The sequence below is a fragment of the Cavia porcellus genome, unplaced genomic scaffold (assembly GCF_034190915.1).
Source record: "Cavia porcellus strain 051 isolate PalLab524CR breed Dunkin Hartley unplaced genomic scaffold, mCavPor4.1 scaffold_17, whole genome shotgun sequence".
In the NCBI taxonomy this organism is placed as follows: Eukaryota; Metazoa; Chordata; class Mammalia; order Rodentia; family Caviidae; genus Cavia; species Cavia porcellus.
The window spans coordinates 34,475,899-34,495,212 of NW_026947500.1; the positions used below are offsets into that span (position 1 = coordinate 34,475,899).

Sequence of the window (19,314 nt, forward strand, 5' to 3'; positions counted from 1 at the left end):
TGCTTCCTAGGCCCATTTATAGAAGGGCAGTGAAATGGACCCAGCCTTAACACAAGGACCGTCCCTGGCAAGTGACACCCCATTCCAGCCAGAGTGAGGGAGCTGCAGGGAAATCTGGCTCTTATTTCTTCTTCACCTCATTCACTGGCTTGTGTAGCTCTATCTAAATTCCACGGCACCTAGGAAGTGACAGTGACCGAGACAGACTCTCTCTGAAGCTTACCAGGCCTAGGATAATTTCCCCAGCCTTGACTGGTAAATTTAATAACCACTCATTCAGCCTGATCATGGGGCAACGGCTATATGAGAAAATGGTATCTAGATCCACTTTCCTTTATGAAAAACTTAAGTGATGGGACAAGCCACTCCTTTTGTGGCTGTCAGTGTGATAAGCCATTGTCACGGTGCCCATTGCCCCTAGGGATGGCTCTGAGCGCCTCCTTTGTGGATGCCCCCTGGTGGGTGTCTTGGTGTGTCCTCACCCATCTCACTTCTCTTCTGACCATGGTGGTGTGTCTAATCTGAGGTGGCATCTCTGCTGTCCTTCAAACAGCTGGAGTATTATCCTTTCTTCCCTGCCATCCTGAAGGTTAACACTTGTGGCCGGAAGCTCTTTTTTGTCAGTGATTTCGGGGATATAGTGGAGACAGCTGGTGAAAGAGCTGGCAGTGAGAATATGTCTGGGCAAAAATCTATGAATCCCTAAAGAAAACAGTGGCTACAGGTCAAATGGGGGTGTTTCCTGCTGTCCTTCACATTGGTGAGGTCCGGACTCATTTGAAGTCATTCACTTTTAAACTTTGGATTCACTGAACAATAAGAGACTGAAATTATAGAGCCAAGGGTGCCGGGCAAGGAGGAGATGTTCTGGAGAGACACAGCCCTGCCCTGAGGCACGTGGGTGTGCCACTCTGTTGGATGTGTCACATGATCTCAGGTGTCTCTCCCTGGTTTGTGACTTGGTTAGCACCTAGGGACTTTAGACTCAGTGTGTTCAAAGTAACTCAAGTTGGAGTGGCCAGGTTTAGACTTGAGCCCAGATTCATTGCAAAGCCAACACCTTTATCTGCGAAGCCATAAAATCTTATGACCTGCTACATGGGAACAGTGATGTATGTGTGACCCTGACTCTGGAGGCTGATATAGGTTTAGATAAGCAGAGAGGCAAAGGAAGAGAATTGTGGACAAGGGAATCAGAGCAAAAGTGTGGGAAAGCACCGATGGACCTGAGTAACCATGAGCAGTGTCTGCAGCTCGTAAGGTCCATGGACCAGGCACGGGGTCCCAGGGTCTCCATTACATCTCCCAGTGTCTGCTATGTGTAAGTGCTCAGGAAGTATTTGTTGCATGAATGAACACACAAATCATTACTTTTCCTGCAAACTGCGACTCTCTGGAGGGCAGGGATTAGGTATTAAAAATCTTCAGCTGGCCTGCATTTTATAGAGGTGAATGAATGTTCAACTACAGGTGAGTGTGGTAGCACATACCTGTTCCTGCTGCACAGTGGGAGACTGAGGCAGGAGGATCTCAAATTTGAGGCCAGGATGGGCAATTTAGTGAGTTGTGAGAAATATCTCAACACTGAATGAATGAATGAACTGGGAATGGATCTCAGGGTGAAGGCTGTCAGGTTCAGTTCCTAGTCAATGACAGCAGATGCAGAGTGGTGAGATGCACCTGAGAAAGTACTAGACTATTATCAGGTTTTGGGATGCTGGAGTCTCCTTCTAGAGGTGGTTTCTAAGTTTTTTTCTGTCGTAAACAAAGAATTGGTAGAGATAAACACAGGAAGTAATGCGATTATACATTTATTAAAGGTAGGAAGAGAACTGTGGTCTGCACAGTGAGTCTGGGCCAAGTAAAAGGAAAAGAAGTCCATTTTGGGGTGAAAGGGAATCCTGTGGGAGAGAGAAAGGGTAGCGGAGAGCCCAGTGGTGCCTGTCTTTCTGTATATCCCACGCAGGCTATCAGGTCTAGGCCTCAGGTCTAGGCTGTACCCTCCAAAACCACTGGAATTCTCTTGAGCAGTACACATACGGGCTTTGGGAACTGTTCTGCCTGTGTCCTAGGACTTTGTAATTAGGTCACTCCTACTTCCCCAGCTAGCTGGCTAAGCCCTAATCTCCTGCCTTGGTACTTTGGGAAATACTGAGCAATACATATGGACTGTGGACTGGTGGGACGCATCCGTGCCAGGACAGCGGCTCCTGCGTTCTCCTTAGCATTGTCTGCAAAGCCGTCTCTTAATCCACAACACTGTGCAGTCTACAGAAACTTCTGGCAGTGACCAAAGGTGCTTGGGGAGCAGAGAGGCAAGCACAGCTCAGGGGCTGCTGTTCTGGGGGACTGGATGTCACCTGCTCCTCACTCTGTGGTAACCGCAGTGTTCTGGGCTCTTGTTTCATGATGGTTTGGATTCAGAGCCCCAGCTAGCTTCCCTGGAGTCACGGTCTGCCCAGCCTAGGAGTTCTCAGTAAAGTCTGCCCTCTCTCTTCAGGTGTTGCCTAAGAGTGTGGTTTTCACAACTCCCAAGGGCCAGGAGACAGCCCTGAGGAAAGCCTTTCCTGTGTGTGGGCAGCTGGAAACTTCCGGTCCTATAAAGACAAAGCCGAACCCTTGTCTGGACTTATGACCCGTGGCCTCGCTCCTACCCTGCTCACTGAGTTCCACACCATGGGCTCCTTCCGGAGGCCGAGACCGCGCTTCATGAGCTCCCCCGTGCTCAGCGACCTGCCCCGGTTCCAAGCTGCCCGGCAGGCTCTACAGTTGAGCTCCAACTCGGCCTGGAACAGGTGAGGAGCTGGGGGTGGGCTAGAGAGCTGCCGGGGCTGGGCAGGGCCAGGGGACATCTTGGGGCTGACAGATCTACTGCTGCTGCTCATGGGATCTCTGCTCTGGGAAATCCTGAGACAAGGATGCTTTTTCTCTTTCCTCTGCCTCCCTCCCTCTTCTTCTTTCTTTCTTCCTTCAGATAAAGTCTAGCCCAGGCTGACCTTGATTTGCAATCCTTCTGCCCCAGGCTCCTAAACACAGGGATTACGGGCTACCCATCACGTCCATCTTAAGTTTTCTGATATCCTGCCGATCCATCAGCTTTCCATATCAGTATGGTGGGGGGACATAGAATGCTGTGAGCTCTGGCTGCCCAGGCAGTTAACCAGCCCAGGCCAGCCGGGCTGGGATTTGCAGTTACTGTTCATGCTCCTGAGTCATGCCTCAGACTGTCTGAGTACCTGAGAGTGGCCTCATGCAAGTAACCTCAGATCACCTCTGCCCACCTGTGAACTACGTGAGTGGCATGAGCCAAAGGTTAACAGTGCCTGGGAGCCACAGGCACTTAGGAGAGGAAACACAGAGCTTTTCGGAGGTGTCTAAACATCTTGCGCATCAGCTTTGTGCTATCATGTTTGGTGGGCTCCCTGAGAATGGGGAGTGAACCCCAACTGAGGCCCCTTGAGGAGGGGCTAACTCTAGGCTGCCTGTATACCCCCAGAGGGGCTGGGAAGGAAGGGGACAGGGAGGCTGTTTCCCCAAGGAAAGTACAATTAGAATCACAAGGGCGATCATTTTGTATACCAATAAAATTAATCTTTTAAAAAAAATCACCAGGAAGATATGAACCAGAAATACTCCAGGGACCCCAAACTCCTCCAAAATGTGAAGGTTGGGGGTGGAGAGAGGTGGGACAAGGTGGGTGAGGGGGGTGCTATGTGCACGGTCGAATCTGCCACCATGAAACCTATTAATTTAAAAAAGGAAAAGAAAAAAAAAAGTAACCATGCAAATATTCTAGGTAAGAGTTTTGAAAATAAAAGCTTGAAGTTTCAAGTACAAAAATATTTAAAAAGAAAGGCAAGGAATTATCCTTTCCTGTGGGCCCCAGGCCACCCAGGCTGCCCTGAAGGAACGGTGGTCTCTTAGCTGAACGCACCTGGGCTCATGGTAAACGCATCTCTGGATGCCCCCTGAGGCCAGTGTGCTGGCCCTGTAGCTTCCAGGAGCTGACCTCGCTGCTGGCCACTTATGCTGCTGCTGGCCTCACGGCTGCCAGCGAAACAAGGAAAGAAGTTCTAGCTGGGCTGTGAGAATGTGGGGGCTCCTTTTGAGTACTTTCATCTTGAGCCTCCCTTCCTCTCCAGGGACCCCGGGAGGAAATGATGGATTCCAGGGAAAGGGTACACAGCCAAGATCGTGCCACGGGCTTCCCGGCCCTTCTTTGTGCCTTCAGCCTTGAGAAGATTGTGGAAATGGCCCCCGGCAGGCAGACTGTCTAACCAGGAGTTATTTCTGTTTCCCTGCAGTGTCCAGACTGCTGTGATCAACGTTTTCAAAGGGGGCGGCTTGCAAAGCAATGAGCTCTATGCACTGAATGAAAACATCAGGTACGTGCGGGCCAGACCCGCGCCACTGCCCTCCAGGACCCAAGCTGATGCAGAGGGACCAGTTCGCTTGGATCTTTATCTCCAGTTTTTGAGTCTTTTTTTCCTCCTTGGTTCTCATCACTTCTGTCAACTATGATATTGATCTTATGGCTGTTATGTTCTGAGACCTTTATCTGTTTAGACTTCTAATCCAGAGAGTCCATAGATTTGTCCCTGTATAGAGTGTGATGTGGGGGTTGACACTGAGCGATCATACCCATCACTTATTCTGTAGATGTGTATTGTGCTATGATTAACCGCTAGGCACCTTATTAGGCAGTATGGTTCAGTGGTTAGAACCTGAAGCTTGGGATGCATTGCTGTTCTTCCTTTTAATTAGGAGGCTATCTAAAATATTTGATTACCTCCCCAGTGGCCAAGTGCTGGTGCAATAACGGGAGCAAAGACAGCCGTGAGCCCTGCTCTCCTGGAATTTGCATTCAGTTAGGGGAATAACCATTGATCATCTACTCACACACCTAAATTGTAGGCACACAACTGTGACAGCTGCTATAGCACAACTGATGTGATGAAAGCGTGTTAGTGGGATTTGGTCTGGACAAGGAGGCCAGGAACAATGGAAGAGATGCGTGTAGTGGGAATTGACCAGGTCAGGAGAGCTGCAGATGATGGATCCTGCTGCTGCAAAGGTTCTATGGTCACAGTAGATAGGGAACTGAAAGAAGGTCTCTATGATAGAGCACTAGGGGTCGTTGGTGGGGTTGAGTTTGCTCTTGCTGAAATAAGGGCTGAGTCAGGCAGGAAGAGTACCAGGGTCTACTAGAGATAGGAAATTGAACTGGTTGGTCTTTGAGTGCCCTGGTATTCACTGGTCTCCAGAAATGATAAGTAGAGAACATCAAGGCTCAAGACCCAACCCCAAAGCAGGCAGAACAATAAACAACGCTATTATTCAGGTCCTGTTTACACTGAGGTAAGGCCTGTGTTAAGGTCAGTGGGGGTGTTTTAAGAGCTCTGCTCTTATTAAAGCCTTTGGAGCTCTTAAGTAAACAAGATTGTGTTAAATTTCTACCCATGTGCTTGAGTTTCATGTCATAATCACATAAATATGGAAGCAGACAAAAGAAATAGATCATCTAGCACAGGGACTGATTTTTACAAGGGAGGAAACTGAGTTCTCAAGAAGGTGAGTGACAGGGGCAAAGCTGGGTCACCAACTCCCAAAGGGTGAGAGCTCAGTTTTCCCAAAGAACTGAGATCGTGACTTTTCTATGAGCTTCTGGAGCTCCCAATAGAAGTATAAATAAATAAAAGAGTGACTCAAGAATGTGCTAATTGTTCCTCACTTTAGGAGACGGATCTTGAAATTGTACTTAAAAGCCCTGTTTGTGGGTAGCTAGGAAGAATACAAGACCAAGCCAGCTTTCAGCAGCCACACTCACCCAGGGGCTGCTGGCTTCTGAGCTTTCTGGTGCCAAGCAGGTGAAGCCGGCCTGGCTGCAGGGAGACAGGCTCCTGGCCTTCTAGAGCAGACGATGCTACGATCGTGCAGGTTCAGTAATGTCCCATCTTATTCCTCAAGGACTGGATATTAAAATTTTTTAATGTGAAATTTCCTGACTTTGCAAAGTTGGTAAATAATTCCAATTTCCCCAAACACCGATGCAGGCCAAAGAAAACACATCATGGCCTGAATGTGGCCTGCAAACTGGTGGTTACCAAGATTGGCTGTAGCGTGAATGGGGAAGCATTGCTGGAGGCAGTGTACCTCTGGAACACGCCACACAGCTCAGGCACCTCTGGAACACCAGCACATCCAGTCCCTTCAAAACCCTTTGTCGTAAGCAAGTGACAAGTAAGGAGAAACAGCACCTCTTTTCACCTGTCCAAGGCCATGTGGCTATGAAGGTGGAGTCAGGATTTGAACTCCTGTCTGATTTAATCTCCTGTGTTATTCTGCTCCATAACAAATGCCGTAGACTGGGTGACTTAAACAGCAGAATGTTGTTTTTCAGTGTTCTGGAGGCTAAAAGTTCCAACATCACAGTGCAGGCCAATTTGGTTCCTTTTAAGGGCTCATTTTTTGCCTTGTGGTGACCACCTTCTCCTTGTGCGCTCACTGACTTCCTCTTTGTGCACACCAGGGGGAGAGAGTGAGCTCTGCGGTGTCTCTTAGGAGCATACTCATCTGTTTTGAGGACCCAGCCTTGTGACCTTACCTAACCCTAGTTAGTTCTCAAAGCTCCCACCTCCAAATACCATCACCTTGGGAGTTAGGCTGCCATGTAGGAATGGAGGGGGCACAGTTCAGTTCATGGCAGTGCCCTAGCTCTTTGCCTGCATTGTAGTGTTGGCAGGAGAAAGTTGACACGGGAAAATGGGTGAGCTGACCACTCCTGACCTTTCTGCTATTGTCCCTTTCCCGAGGCCTCTATGAACCCATCTCTCATGGTGCCTTCACTCTTCATGCCCCCGGCCCGAGGCACAGTCCTGCTTCACCCTCCTTTCCAGGGTTGGGACACCAAAGGATGTGCCCTCTGCTTTGAGTGGTGGGAACCTCTGATGCTCAGGGTTTGAAGCCCTCTGCTCAGATGCATACTGAAGCATTCAAAAGCCCAGAGCTCATGCCACCATTATTTGTGTGGTTACATACTCTGGCCTTCTCTGACAGAAGGCTGGAGTGGAGGCAGGCTTTCACTTCAGTGCAGAGACCCAGAGCACAGCTGGGGACATGAAGCAAGTCTCTGGCATATAGGCGACCCGGATGTCTCAGGTTGCTTAAAACAAGCTGGCGTTGTGACTGATGTGGTGAATGAGAAAAGAAGAAAAATAAAAATTAAAAAAAAATAAAACAAGCTGGGCCAAATGTGCTCCCACATCTGCAGATGCCTCTGTGGATATAAACACAGCTGTCCCTCTGTCAGGATCTGCAGTGCTGGGCTCTGCCACATCTAACACACGCTCCCTTCTCTTTTCCCTCGTGGAAGGTTTGCTTGCCGAATGGTCCATATGCTTGACAGGACTGAGGCAGGAGGGTAGAGGGTGGAAAAAGATGTGGAAGGAGAGAAGGCTACCTTGTTGCAAGTTCACTTCTCAGTTAATTGTGAGTGTCCTACTATTTATCAAAGATCTATGTTAGGTTCTGTAGAATGTTAAGGAAGCAGCTTCTGGATTCGGAGCCTGGACATCAAGATTGGTTTAAACACATGACCAGGGGGAAATTGCTTGAATTTTTAAAATCTATTTCTTATTTTATAAAGACTGATAATAATACTACCAACATAATAGTTGGGAGGATTGGATAATGCTAATGTGTCTATAAGTAGAAGATTCAGTGTGGAATGTTTAATCAATGTTAGCCATTATTGAGAATATTTAGGGATAATAAAGCAACCCAGGATTCAGTGACCACACAGAGCAACGCGATAACGTGGCCTGTGAACAGCGCTGCTTAGAGATTTCCCAAGTTCACTCTGAACTGGGAAGTCAAAGGGACTCATGGCATTGAAGTCTGGGCAGGGCTGAGCTCTTGCCAGGGAAGCCAATTGTTTCTCTTTCTGTGGAGATAAGAACAAGAGGAAATGACTCTTTCAGTTCTCCATTTTACCCAAGCCAACTGCTAATAAACTTTTTGATGGATCATCTAAGTCCGGTGTCAAAGCCTGAATCATCTTCCCGGGGTTATCCAGCCAGTAAGCCCCGGCCCTATTTCTGGCTGTGGAGTAAGGTTGAACCTGGGAAGTGGGGCTGTGTGTAAATAGGAGCCAATACAAGCAGGCCAGGATGGCCAATGATTTATGTCCACTGTAAAAACTTATGTGAGTCGATTCTTAAGTGGGCTTTCACTTTTGGATTGGGGTGTGCAGAAGGAGAAGTCGCTGTTTCTGTTACTCATTTGTAGAGTGAGTGTGTGTGTTGCACTCTGCTGTCAGAATTCATTCCTGCTCTGTGCTCTGGGGCCACCATGGAGGTAGATGGTTCTCGCTCTTGGGAGTGAGAGAGGGAACTGAGTAGGTGGTGTTAAGTGGGGTGACCTTTTAAGTGGGGTGCTGATAGAATCGGGATGTGCAGAGGATGGGCACCTCCTTAGATCTCAGGAAATGTGATACCTAAGGTGGGAATCTGGTGGAAATAGCAGCTAAGGACAGAGCTGTCTGCCTTCATTCATTCCGTGCCCACGACTCCCTGAGAAGATTTGTTTTCTCTACAGAAGTAAATGTTCAGAGACGAGGTTTCCGGGAGCCAGAGATGAATTATCTGCAGCTGGCCTGAGGCAGGAAACACACATTTTTCCTTCTGTCTCTAACCACCCTGCTTCTGTTTTAGGGGAGGGAGGGAGGTGGTGTGAAGGAAACCCCAGAGATTTTTCAAGGAAAGAGGAAGTTCTAAGAATCATGCTTGGTCTCTGACAGGTCTGAGGGGAAACATTTTCCCTCTGAGTAAGTTAGCTGCTCGAGACTCAAGGGAAATCCAGAATTCTAACCTAAAAAAATAGAATTTGTTTCGTCTCTCACAGAGTCTGTTGACTGCAGTGGGTAGCGTAGCTGGCACAAGAACTGAGGGCAGAAAGGAGGAAGAGGAGCATGGTCCCGGCCCACAGCCTGGCCGAGGAGACTGTGCGAGCCAGATTCCATGAGGTCGCTGCAGAGCATGCAGCGCGTGCCAGGGGTGCTTTGTATGCCACCTCGTGCACAACTCCTCTCTGCACCTCTACAGGGCAGGCACTGTTTCACAAGTGAGGGATGAGAGGCCTGTAGAAGTGGGATAGCTCACAGGGAGGGAGTCATCGAGCTAGTGATTGCCCACACTGGGATCTGAACCCAGGCCCCCGGTGTTGTAGGAGATACACAGACCTGGGCTTGTCCAGAGATGTGTCTGGTACACTGGGTATGGGCTCACCAAAGAGATCCTCGGGCAAGTGGGGACTTTGCCTTTTGGGGACCCTAATTTGAGAGGAATTAAGTGAGGTCTGTCTTGTGGGCCCAGATGGCTCTGTCTGGTCTTGTGCTGGCATTGCGTTCGTGCCTGTTGTGGTTGAGAAACAGACTTGCCTTTGGAGGCAGGGAGGTAATTAGAGGGAGTGGTGACTGGAAACTATGGAGCTGACCTCTGCTGGGCTTGGCCTAAATGTTCTTTCGAAATCTGGACATCTCCCCTAAGACAGAGGTTTCTAGCCTCTCTGGAAAGTTCAGATCTGGCCATGGCAGACCCACAGTCTGGCATGGAACTGGCTGGGGAAACTGGGTCCTGGTCTGGACTTTAGAGGAATTTTCCTCAGCCCTTACCCTTCCTACCTCCTTCTTTCTTGTCTTTCTCCCTGTCCTTGCCGCTATGGGGGCACCACTGCCCAATGTTCACGGAGCCTTTGAATTGCTCTGACCATCATTCATTCTCCTCGTCTGCAAAGTGCATGTTAAATCCTTCCTGGGAGGCCACTGGGGACCTCTCTGTGCAGTATGCAAACTGCCCGGTGAGTGCGGGCCAGGTGACCTGACCCTTGGTGGTCTCCTTGCTTCTCCTTCTCCTAACTGCCACTCACAGAGGTGCAGGCAGCCAGTGAGGTGAGATTGTTAACATTGCCCCAGAGTCAGGGACTTCATCTCTGATGAAGGATGGGCCACAGGAAAAAAGGGACAATTCTGCTACATTTTGCTCTATACAAGATGCTGCCACCTAGAGCCAGGTCCTGTCGCAGAAGCCAGGGAGGGATCGTCAGAGAAAGGAGCAAATGTGCTGGTTGGGCACTGACCAGCTGTAGGTTTGGGCACGGGGTCCTGGAGGTACCCTGCTGTTCCTGGGTCTTGAGGCTTCTGAGTGGATCCTTCAAGGAGACCTAGATACTTGGGCATGAAGGGCAGACCTTGCTTGTCAAATATACAAGCGGGTGGTCAAAATACAGTGCATTTTTAAATGAAAACATATTCACATATCCATTGCCTTTAAAAGATCTGTACAACCCCTTCAAACCCTGCACCCCCACTTGGAGCACGCTTGTCCCTTTGTTCTTGTCACTTTCTGGAGCAGTTCTGGGAGTCCTCCGTAGAGAGTATCTTTATGAAGTATGGTCGAAACTCTGATGCTGTTGCCTAGTGCCATTGGACAGAAAAACAGCCTCGTGAAAACACGACAGTGTGTCCTCTTCCACCTTATTCACCAGACACGGCCCTCTGTGACTTCTGGCTCTTTTCCAAAGTCAAAATGACCATGAAAGGTGGAAACGGTCACATGAGCACAACTAAAGATACACAAGAGGACTTCCGGAGCTGCTTTGGAAGGTGGCAAGAATGATGGGAAAAGGATGCAATAAAGTTTTAAAACTTTGAACATTCACTGTAGTTTTAAATCACACGTTGCGGAACCACTCACAGCACTGGTCTCAGGTGGCCTCTTTCTCTTTAATCTCACCAGGGAAGAGAAGTGGGAACAGCAGAGTGGTTTTGCTGCCCTGGGTCCTTCCAGAGGCACCCAGAGCAGAGGACCCAGAGCAGCAAAGGACCCATCTCGAGTCTGAGATGGTTTTTCTGGGTCGCTTCTGTCCTTGCCAGCTGTGCCTGCCATCCCCCATGCCTGCTGTCCTCTGGCTGGCATCCAGCTTTGGAGGGGTCATCTTTACCTCCAGTCTCACAGGCGTGGATGTGAAAAGACAATGAGGCGTGAGGTCACGGGTCTGCGTACTCAGGAAATCCTGCCCACAGTGGTGGTGTCTCAGCTGGTTAGCCTGGGAGGCAGTAGGGCTGAGATAATAAAGACCCAGCGACTCTTTCCCCTTTTCCCCCTAATGTGGCTTCTTTTGGCTTCTGCCTGAACTTCATGTCATTTCCCTTTTTGGTTGGGTCTCACATAAACGTCCCCTTCCCAGGGCTCTCAGCTCCCTAGCTTCCTACTCCATCTAGCTCAGTGGCTTGTAGTGGGGGCAACTGTTCAGAGTACAGTTCTGTTTTTAAAGGAAAATGGCTGTGAATGTCCAATATGGGAAACAAACTTAATGGACACTACTTGGACTAAGTTGCTTTCAGGTCAATTTCCAGCCCCAACAACCCTGTTCTCCACAGCCCTGTCTCTACTTTGCTTTCTTTAACTCTTTAATTAGGGTGACCTGGCCTTAGCATCCTACCTGCATCCTGAGTTAATCTGGGCTCCTTACTCCCAGCTTTAGACAGTGTTACTAGTTTGGGTGTACTTGTAGGAAACTGCTCCGGAGAGAAGTTGGAGGGCTTTGGAGTCCCACAGATTGGGTGGAGCTGAATTGGCCAAGTCTTGCAGTGTTGCAGGAACCGTGTGAGGATTAAGTCATTTCACCCCTGCAGCCATCCTGTGGCATGATCCTTATGTTCTAGTTGAGAAAATGGAAGCAGAAAGGATACATGGATGTGCTCAGGTTGGTGCTAATGACAGCTAGGAAGCAGCTACTGGGATTCAGAGTCAGGGAGCTGCCTTCAGGCTCTGTGTACTCAACAAGATACCAGTATGCTGGGTCAGCTTCCTTGTGGATTAAGAACAGGCATCTGATAATGTGGTATCGTGTTTTCCTCTAATTTTAGAGATTACAGTTTGCTAAAGAGTTGTGTTATTCTACCTTCAGAAGTATCTTGAGCCTTCTCCAGTTCCTTAATTGGGGGAATGATGAGAAGGATCACAACTCAGTATTTTTATGTGTGATTAAAAAAATAGGGGTATATGTTTTGTGTGGTTAAACATCTGGCATATAGTTCAGTTCAAAGGGCCTGCTGGGAAGCTAATCATACAACTCATCCACACGTGAACAGTAAGTTACAAGAGCAGAGCTGACCACTGAATTTGTGGGCTTTAGGTAAATTAAAACAAGTGTTCCTATTGTTTTTATAAGGTGTCCTGTTGTGTACATGATTCTGCATCTTGCTTTTTTATTTTTATTTTATACTTGATATAACTAGGTCTTTTTATATGATTACTCAGAGTACTTCTTCAGCCCTTTTTAAAATGATTGCATAGAGTTCCATGGTATGGATGATGATAGTTTTTAAGTCATCACAGTACATTTGTTAATTCCTTTATTTTGCTGCTGTGGCCTTGCCTTAACAACATGCCCAGACCGAAATAAGGCAGGGTTTTATAAGGGACAGTACAATTCGCTGGACAATAGAATCTTGACTTAAATTATCAGCTGAATCTTTTCTGCTCAGATAATTGTCTATACCGATACTTGCTGGAAGCTACAATACCTTTAGAACTCGGCATTTGATAAAGGACAAGTGTGTGATTCTCCTCTTGAACCTGGTTAGAGTGCATTACATTTAAATACATAGAGCAGGTTCCCAGCGTTGTCTAGTTCCTCCTAACTAATCATCTCCTCTTCACATTCTTTATTCTTACCCATCATCCACCTTACCCATCATCTTACCCATCATCGCCCTGGATATGGCAGCTTCTAGCTCCAGACTCCTTTTGCTAAGTCTTTGACTACACAGTTGCAGCAGATCTGTTGTTAGCTCTCAGCTTCTGCCCCTTTAGCATCTGATTTCACCTAATAACCCTGTGCCTTCCTGTCGTGCTCTGTGGCTTGCTGCAGCTCTGGCTTTCGAACTCACGGACAGAGCAGCCTTCCTGGCCCTGCCTAGTAGAGGGGAAAGAGACCTATTGGAGTCCTCATGGTGATCCTTGAATACCACTGTGAATGTCCCAGGACGGTGGTCATTTATTTAAGCAGCCCAGCCCCATGTCTTCATTATCACACCAGCATTGAGCTCTCCTTGTTGCTTCAGGAAAAGACCCTCTTTTTTGATCTCTTAAGTCTCTTCCCCATAATTTCCTTTTCTCTCCCTCTCCCATGTAGCGTCTTCCGGGACAGCACACTGTTTTCCAGACACCAGTTCCATAGTGTAGAATTTGATCCTAAAACCACATTAGTCCATCAGTATCTTGAGTACCCAAGACAACTTTTGGAAGCTCAGCCCTCAGAACCATTTTTAGGACTTGCTTTTCTGCTTCCTCATGAGCTGGGCTTCTTCACCTGCACTTTGGAGACTTCCCATTGTTGGGAGGCTCCATCCACAGAGGGCTGCTCACCAGGTTACTCTTCTCTATCCCAGACATGCTTCTGGCCTTGGCCAGCTGCTCTCAGCCCAGTGATTTTTGATGGAGGCTTCCCCATTGCTGATGAGAGATGCCCACACTGGGAAACTCCTGGGATGCATTGGTGGAAGTTGAATCTCAGAAGGAAGCGTTCATCACCTGACATATTTTCTGCTGTGAGAAAGGGAAGCTATTTTCCTTGGTCAATCTGTGATTGAAGCTTTCCAGGACTGTTTCTGGAAATTCAGATCTTGAGTGTTTCTCTCTCCTTCTCTCTCCACGTCCCTGTGCCCGTTTTCTGCACCTTAGCAGTGTCTTGCTGAAACCCCCATTTTATCCTTTGCAAATGGGCATGTCTTTGGGGGAGTTCATGCCCAGCAAGGGTTGTCCAAAGCTTCAGCATTTGCTCCTTGAAAACCATAGCCAGTGTGATGAGCAAACAGTGTCACCTGAAGTTATGAAGAGTTTGCCCTTCAGGGAGTTCATTGGCTCTCTGGAGCCTGTTATTCTTGTTTTAGTGCTCTTGCCTTCCCAGGATCAAATTTAAAATGGAGCAGTTGCTGTTGTAGGGATGGGAGACTTGAGGGTCGCTATCACTCCCTGTCTTTAACACTGAAGATTTTTTTTTGTAATTTTTTAACACCACATACATCTATTAGAAAAGAGGAAAATTATGAAATATGCTCATATCTTTCCTTGAGAGGTTAAAAATAAAAGAATAAAACCAAAAGCAAATAGAAGAAAATAATAAAGATCAAAAAACAAAACACATCCCTTATCAAACTGCCAACATCATTTTTCATAAAGATTGATATTTTGATTCTTACATTTCTGTAAAAATAGAAAAGAAGCAGAATAGTCTAAGAAACTTTGATAAAGGAACAAAATTAGAGCTCAAACCCTCCCTAGTCCCACAACTTATCACAAACTCACACCAATCATGATTAAACAGCATTGGTTTCAAGATAGACAAACCACCAAAGTACCAATATAAAGTCCCCAAATAGATACCCACATAACAGACAATTGATTTCTGGCAAAGATGCAAAAGCAATTAAGTGGAGAAAGGATTATACCCTCAATAAATATACTGGAACAACTGGATATCCACATGCAAAACACCCAAACCTTATAGCACATCAAAAATCTCTTAAGACCTTCAAAGGTCAACTCAAAATGGCTCACAATGGGTTAGTTAAAGTGAAGGCAGGTGTGGCCTGGGTCGTTGCTTTGGTTGAAGTCATTCTCTTGGGGACATTATGACATGTTTTTTCCTTATCATACTAATGAAACAATATGATGTTTATACATGAAGACTTTTTGAGATTACCTTGTGAGTATTTTTAGTACTTTGCTATACAAACTCCATGACAGCAATGACCTTGTCTGTCCTGTTCACCTTTGTGTTCTTAATGCTGGGATCGTGTGTGACTACTCAGCAGATGTCTGTTGCCTGGATAACAGATTCTGTTCTCACTGCTGTAGTCCCATGTGACCCTGGCTCAGTCTGGTAGGACAGGGGATAAGATTGCCTACACCATAACACCAAGCTGAATTTCAAGTCTGGGTGTCTCTGATGGGTTTGAAGCAGAGATGCAGCGGGGTAAAGGAAAAGATGTTGAAGTTGTGGAGGGACTGGGTTCAATTCTTGACTCTGCCATTACTTGGATCTCTAGTTTCTTTATCTGTATAGGAGTGATAACTGTACCTTCTCGCATAAAGACTTGAAATCCTTGGCTGGAGAATGTATGAGAAATGTATTGTCAAGGCATAAAGTGCCTTGTAAATGTGGAAGATTGCACAACGGTATTCTTTCTCTTTTTTCTTTCATTCATTCATTCATTTCTTTCTTTCTTTCTTTTTTTTTTTTTTTTTTGCTTGTTTTGTTTGTGCTTTATACAAAACCAGGTACATTGACCTGCCCCAGTCAACTGTGTGAGGTTAGCATTTCCTGTGGCTGTCCTGGTCCGGTGGTCACATCCTCAGTGTGACTTTAGTAGCACATTTCCTTCTAGGCTTTCCTCTGCTGTGATGACATTTGGGTGGAGGTTATCACTAGAGCCTAGGAAAGCAAGCTCCTTTCTTCAGGCTGGCCTCAGCCCCTATGCCTTGTGCTGCTAAGCACTTTGCCATTGTCCTGTCCTGCCCTGGGCACTGGTCACCATGAGCTGAGCCACCAAGGGCTGTTTGACGGTGTTTGTCTCTCCCCAGGCGGCTGCTGAAGAGTGAACTGGGATCATTCATCACAGACTATTTCCAGGTAAGCAGGTGGGTCTGAGCATCTGTCATTTCATGCATGTGGGTCTTTATATGAGAAGGAATGGTGAGACTGAACACAGGACGGTCCTTTAGCCCTCACAGTGACACATCTTGAGTCTCCACCTAGTGCTAAGCAGTGTAGGGCAGCGACTACAGAGGGGACTGGGAGACTGTGTCTTTGCATTACGTGGAGATGACACACCTTTGTGGTGGTTTTTGGGTTTGAAGTCCCGGGACCCTTTTTCACTCTTAAAATTACTGCTTATTTGGGTTATGTCATCTGCCTTTGTGATAGTGTTAGAAACCAAGTACAAAAAGCTTTAAGTATGTAATCATTCATTTAAATAATTATTTAAGCCTGTTTTCACAATAGCATAAGTACCACTTATGAAAAGTAAGATTTTAAGGACAAAAACCATAGTAAAAAGAGTGGCATCATTTTGTGTGTTTGCAAACCTCTGTGCATAGAAGACAGCTGGGTTCACCTGTCTGCTTCACATCCAGTCTGTTCTGACTTCACACATCACTTTTCTCTGAAAAACTCCACTGTGTGGGCCAGGAGAAGGGAGAGAAAAGCAAAAGCAGCTCAGCATTACCGAGAAAATAGTTTTGACTATGTGAGCCCTCAAGAGGGCTCAGAGGATGCCCTGGAGGGAACCACACTGAGAGAACTGATGTCTAAGGAAATTCCCGCCCACCACTGGGATGGTATTTAATTGGGGTGAGTTATGCCCCTGTTAGCTAGGTTACCTATTGTCATGGCGCCTCCTGATCCCTTTGTTAAAGACAGACTTGGAGCCTACTGTCTAACATCCTTCCTGCCCACGCGCTATTGTTATTGGGGCTGATGAGTTCAAGGTTTCAGGTCCCCTTAGAGGACACTGTAATCCACAGGCAAAAACTGCTTTCCTGAGTCTGATGAGAGGCCTGCAAGGGAATGCAGGATGACCGTGAGTCACTAACAGGGTAACATCTCCGAGAAGCTAGAGTCCCCACCTCTCCCTCATTTGCTGAGTGGTCTTGGGCATGCTGCCTCTACTCCCTGTGCTTCGGTTTCCTCACCTATAACATGGGAATAAAAACATGGCCTACCTTACAGGTACACTGTATGGCAACATGAAATAACACACCTACTGTGTAAGGACAGCATAGTTAGTGGTCAAGACCACGGACCTCCGAGGTGGACTAGTTGGGTTCAGGGCCCAGCCTCACCCTTCCGAGTTGTGAGTTGCTTTAGTTCTTTGTGGAAAATGTGGGTAAAAATACGAGCTATCCTTAGAGGGCTATTGTGAGGACAAACCTGTTAATAAAGTGCTTAGTGACAAGCAGAGTAAGGGAGAGTAATGGTGTTATTAAATTTGTGTGGGTGCCCACATGTTAGTCCACGGTGTAATCCATCCCTTTTAATGGTAAAGTAATGCAAAAATATGTAAAATCTTGGTTTCAGGTTGGTTTTTATGATTTTGTGTCCAAGTGAAGCATATATTTAAGACACTTTAAAGGGATTATAGGTTGGAAAACAATATAGGCATCCTCTTAATATTTTTCTTCCCAAGATTCAAGAAGTGTAACATTGTATGTGCATTTTACAAAGAATGATGAAAATCAATGGGGAAAAATGCTCATGTGTGTGTATGCCTTTGCACGCATGTACTCACACACAAATACACCAGAAAACGGCCCCTTGAAATCTACCAAAACTCAACAGAAGCCTGGACTTCACTCAGGTCATCTGTCTCCGCTGCTTGGAAACAGCTTCTGTTCAGGGAGAGAGACACATGAAGATGAAGGAAGAGATAATTAGTCACAAATGTGAATCATTTCAGTTGCTCTTGCCTCAAAGGCCAGTCTCGGGCCTCACGCTCTTCCCTCACAGTCTGGATGGATGGATTTCAAAGCCAGCCCCAGGGAAGTGGTTTTTCAATCAGTCCTAAAGTTACCTGCTGGGCCGTCCTGCCTTCCTCCTTGACCTTTGAAAGAGACAGTGTCCTGTGGTTTCAGTCAGGTTTTAAATGTCAGTTGTGTTTTTTGGGGGGATTTGGAGGGGCCTTTGGGTGGGGACTTGTTGATCTGGAGCCTTGAGGTTTGCAGAGGTGGTTAATACTGCTTGCGAGGCATGCCAGATACTTAGAAACTAATAACCACTTGTTTCTTATCAGCAGCAACATCAGGGGAGCTGCTGGGTGAACTGTCGGGTCTCTCTGGGGCTGGAGGCGGGGACTGGTTTTCGTAATTTTGAGTCTGAGGTTTTCCTTATGTGAGGTGCTAGACTGGAAAGAAAGCTCTCCCAGACAGTATTTTCCAAAATGTAGCGGTTCTTAAGATTCATGAGGATGCGGAACCTTTTGTAGTCATTTAAATTTTTGGTTCCCTGCTGTTTGTAAGTGTATAGTGGATTCTTAGGAGAGTGGCAGGAATTGGTCATCAAAGATACTTGAAGTGATTGTAGGTGACATTTACAGTGGCATTAAAGATCATGAAAGCTTGTGATTAGAAACTGTGGCCCCATTTTCCTTTAGCCCGTATGTTCGTGCCAGAGAGAGTGTTGGGCTGTGCCATTGTCTTTTTTTTTTTTTTTTGTCTTTTTGAGCCGGGTCTTGCTATGCAGTTCAAGCTGGCCTTGAACTCAGTTGTAGCCCAGGCTGATCTTGAACTTGCAATGATCCTCCTGCCTCAGCCTCCCAAGTGCTGAGATCATAGGCATGTGCTAGCTGCCATTGTCTCCAGGAGTTGACAGTATCCCTTGTTTCAAGAAGAGGGAGAGGACCTTGAATTTGATGGCTTCAGCTGGGGGCACTCTAGTTAGGGTTTCATAACATTATTTTGCTGGTACTGCATTGCTTATCGAGTGACAGTCTACTCATGGCAACTCATGGTGACATATCCTTTTAAAAGCAGTGGTATTTTAATTTTTATTGCAATTTTATTTTTAAAAAGAATGTATTGGTATATGTTTGTGATACAGACATTTGCCTTGGGGAAATGATAATATATATTGCATCTTGAGCTTTTTTACTCCCCCTTCTTTCCTTGATCCACCTGTCTTTTTTACAGTCTATCTCCCTGTCTCTTAACATGTCTCTTTTATTTTATTGTTTAATTATTTATACCTGGATCTCTCGTACTGGAGAAACCAGGTGATACTGCACCTCCTATGTTTAACTTACGTGTTTTACAAAGTGGTTTGATTTAAGAAAGATAGTGAGTGAGCAAACAATGACAGAGTAGGTGGGCCTGGCTGTGGCCCCAGCTGAGAAGGTCATTTCCGGTTTAGAAAGCCTGGTTCCAGACATTGCTTGAGAAGAAGCTAGTACCAAAGCCACTGCCTCTGCAGAAAGAACCTTCACATCATGGGGGAAATTCAGGCCACAGAGGCATGCTTACCTTCCCATCCAACTACCAATTCTAGTTTCAGGAAGGAAAATCAGAAGAGATTCCAGAAAACTTGCTCCTCTGTTTGGGACAGATGAGTTTGTGGGGTAGTCACCAAACGCAAGGATGCAGTTTCTGGGGAGGGTGAAGAGTGTGTTCCTTGGGGTGCAGGGCTCCTGAGTGTGAGACTCTGATAGCCACCTCTGGGTACCTGCATTCAACACCGTGGTCTGCCAGCTCTGGGACT

At 46.7% G+C, this 19,314-nt stretch overlaps 1 protein-coding gene across 4 annotated transcripts in view; it reads left to right on the forward strand.

The window, feature by feature from the left end:
• The window catches only part of Prr5l (proline rich 5 like), a 77,862-nt gene that overhangs the window by 20,640 nt on the left and 37,908 nt on the right, over positions 1 to 19,314 (forward strand). For 3 of the 4 annotated variants that reach the window (XM_063227782.1, XM_063227781.1, XM_063227783.1), the window contains 3 exons: positions 2,501 to 2,795; positions 4,305 to 4,385; positions 15,648 to 15,696. In XM_063227782.1, the coding sequence (XP_063083852.1) occupies positions 2,632 to 2,795; positions 4,305 to 4,385; positions 15,648 to 15,696 (294 nt within the window). In that variant the 5' untranslated portion in view covers positions 2,501 to 2,631. The remainder of the gene's footprint in view (positions 1 to 2,500; positions 2,796 to 4,304; positions 4,386 to 15,647; positions 15,697 to 19,314) is intronic. The other variant, XM_063227784.1, reaches the window with a different exon arrangement.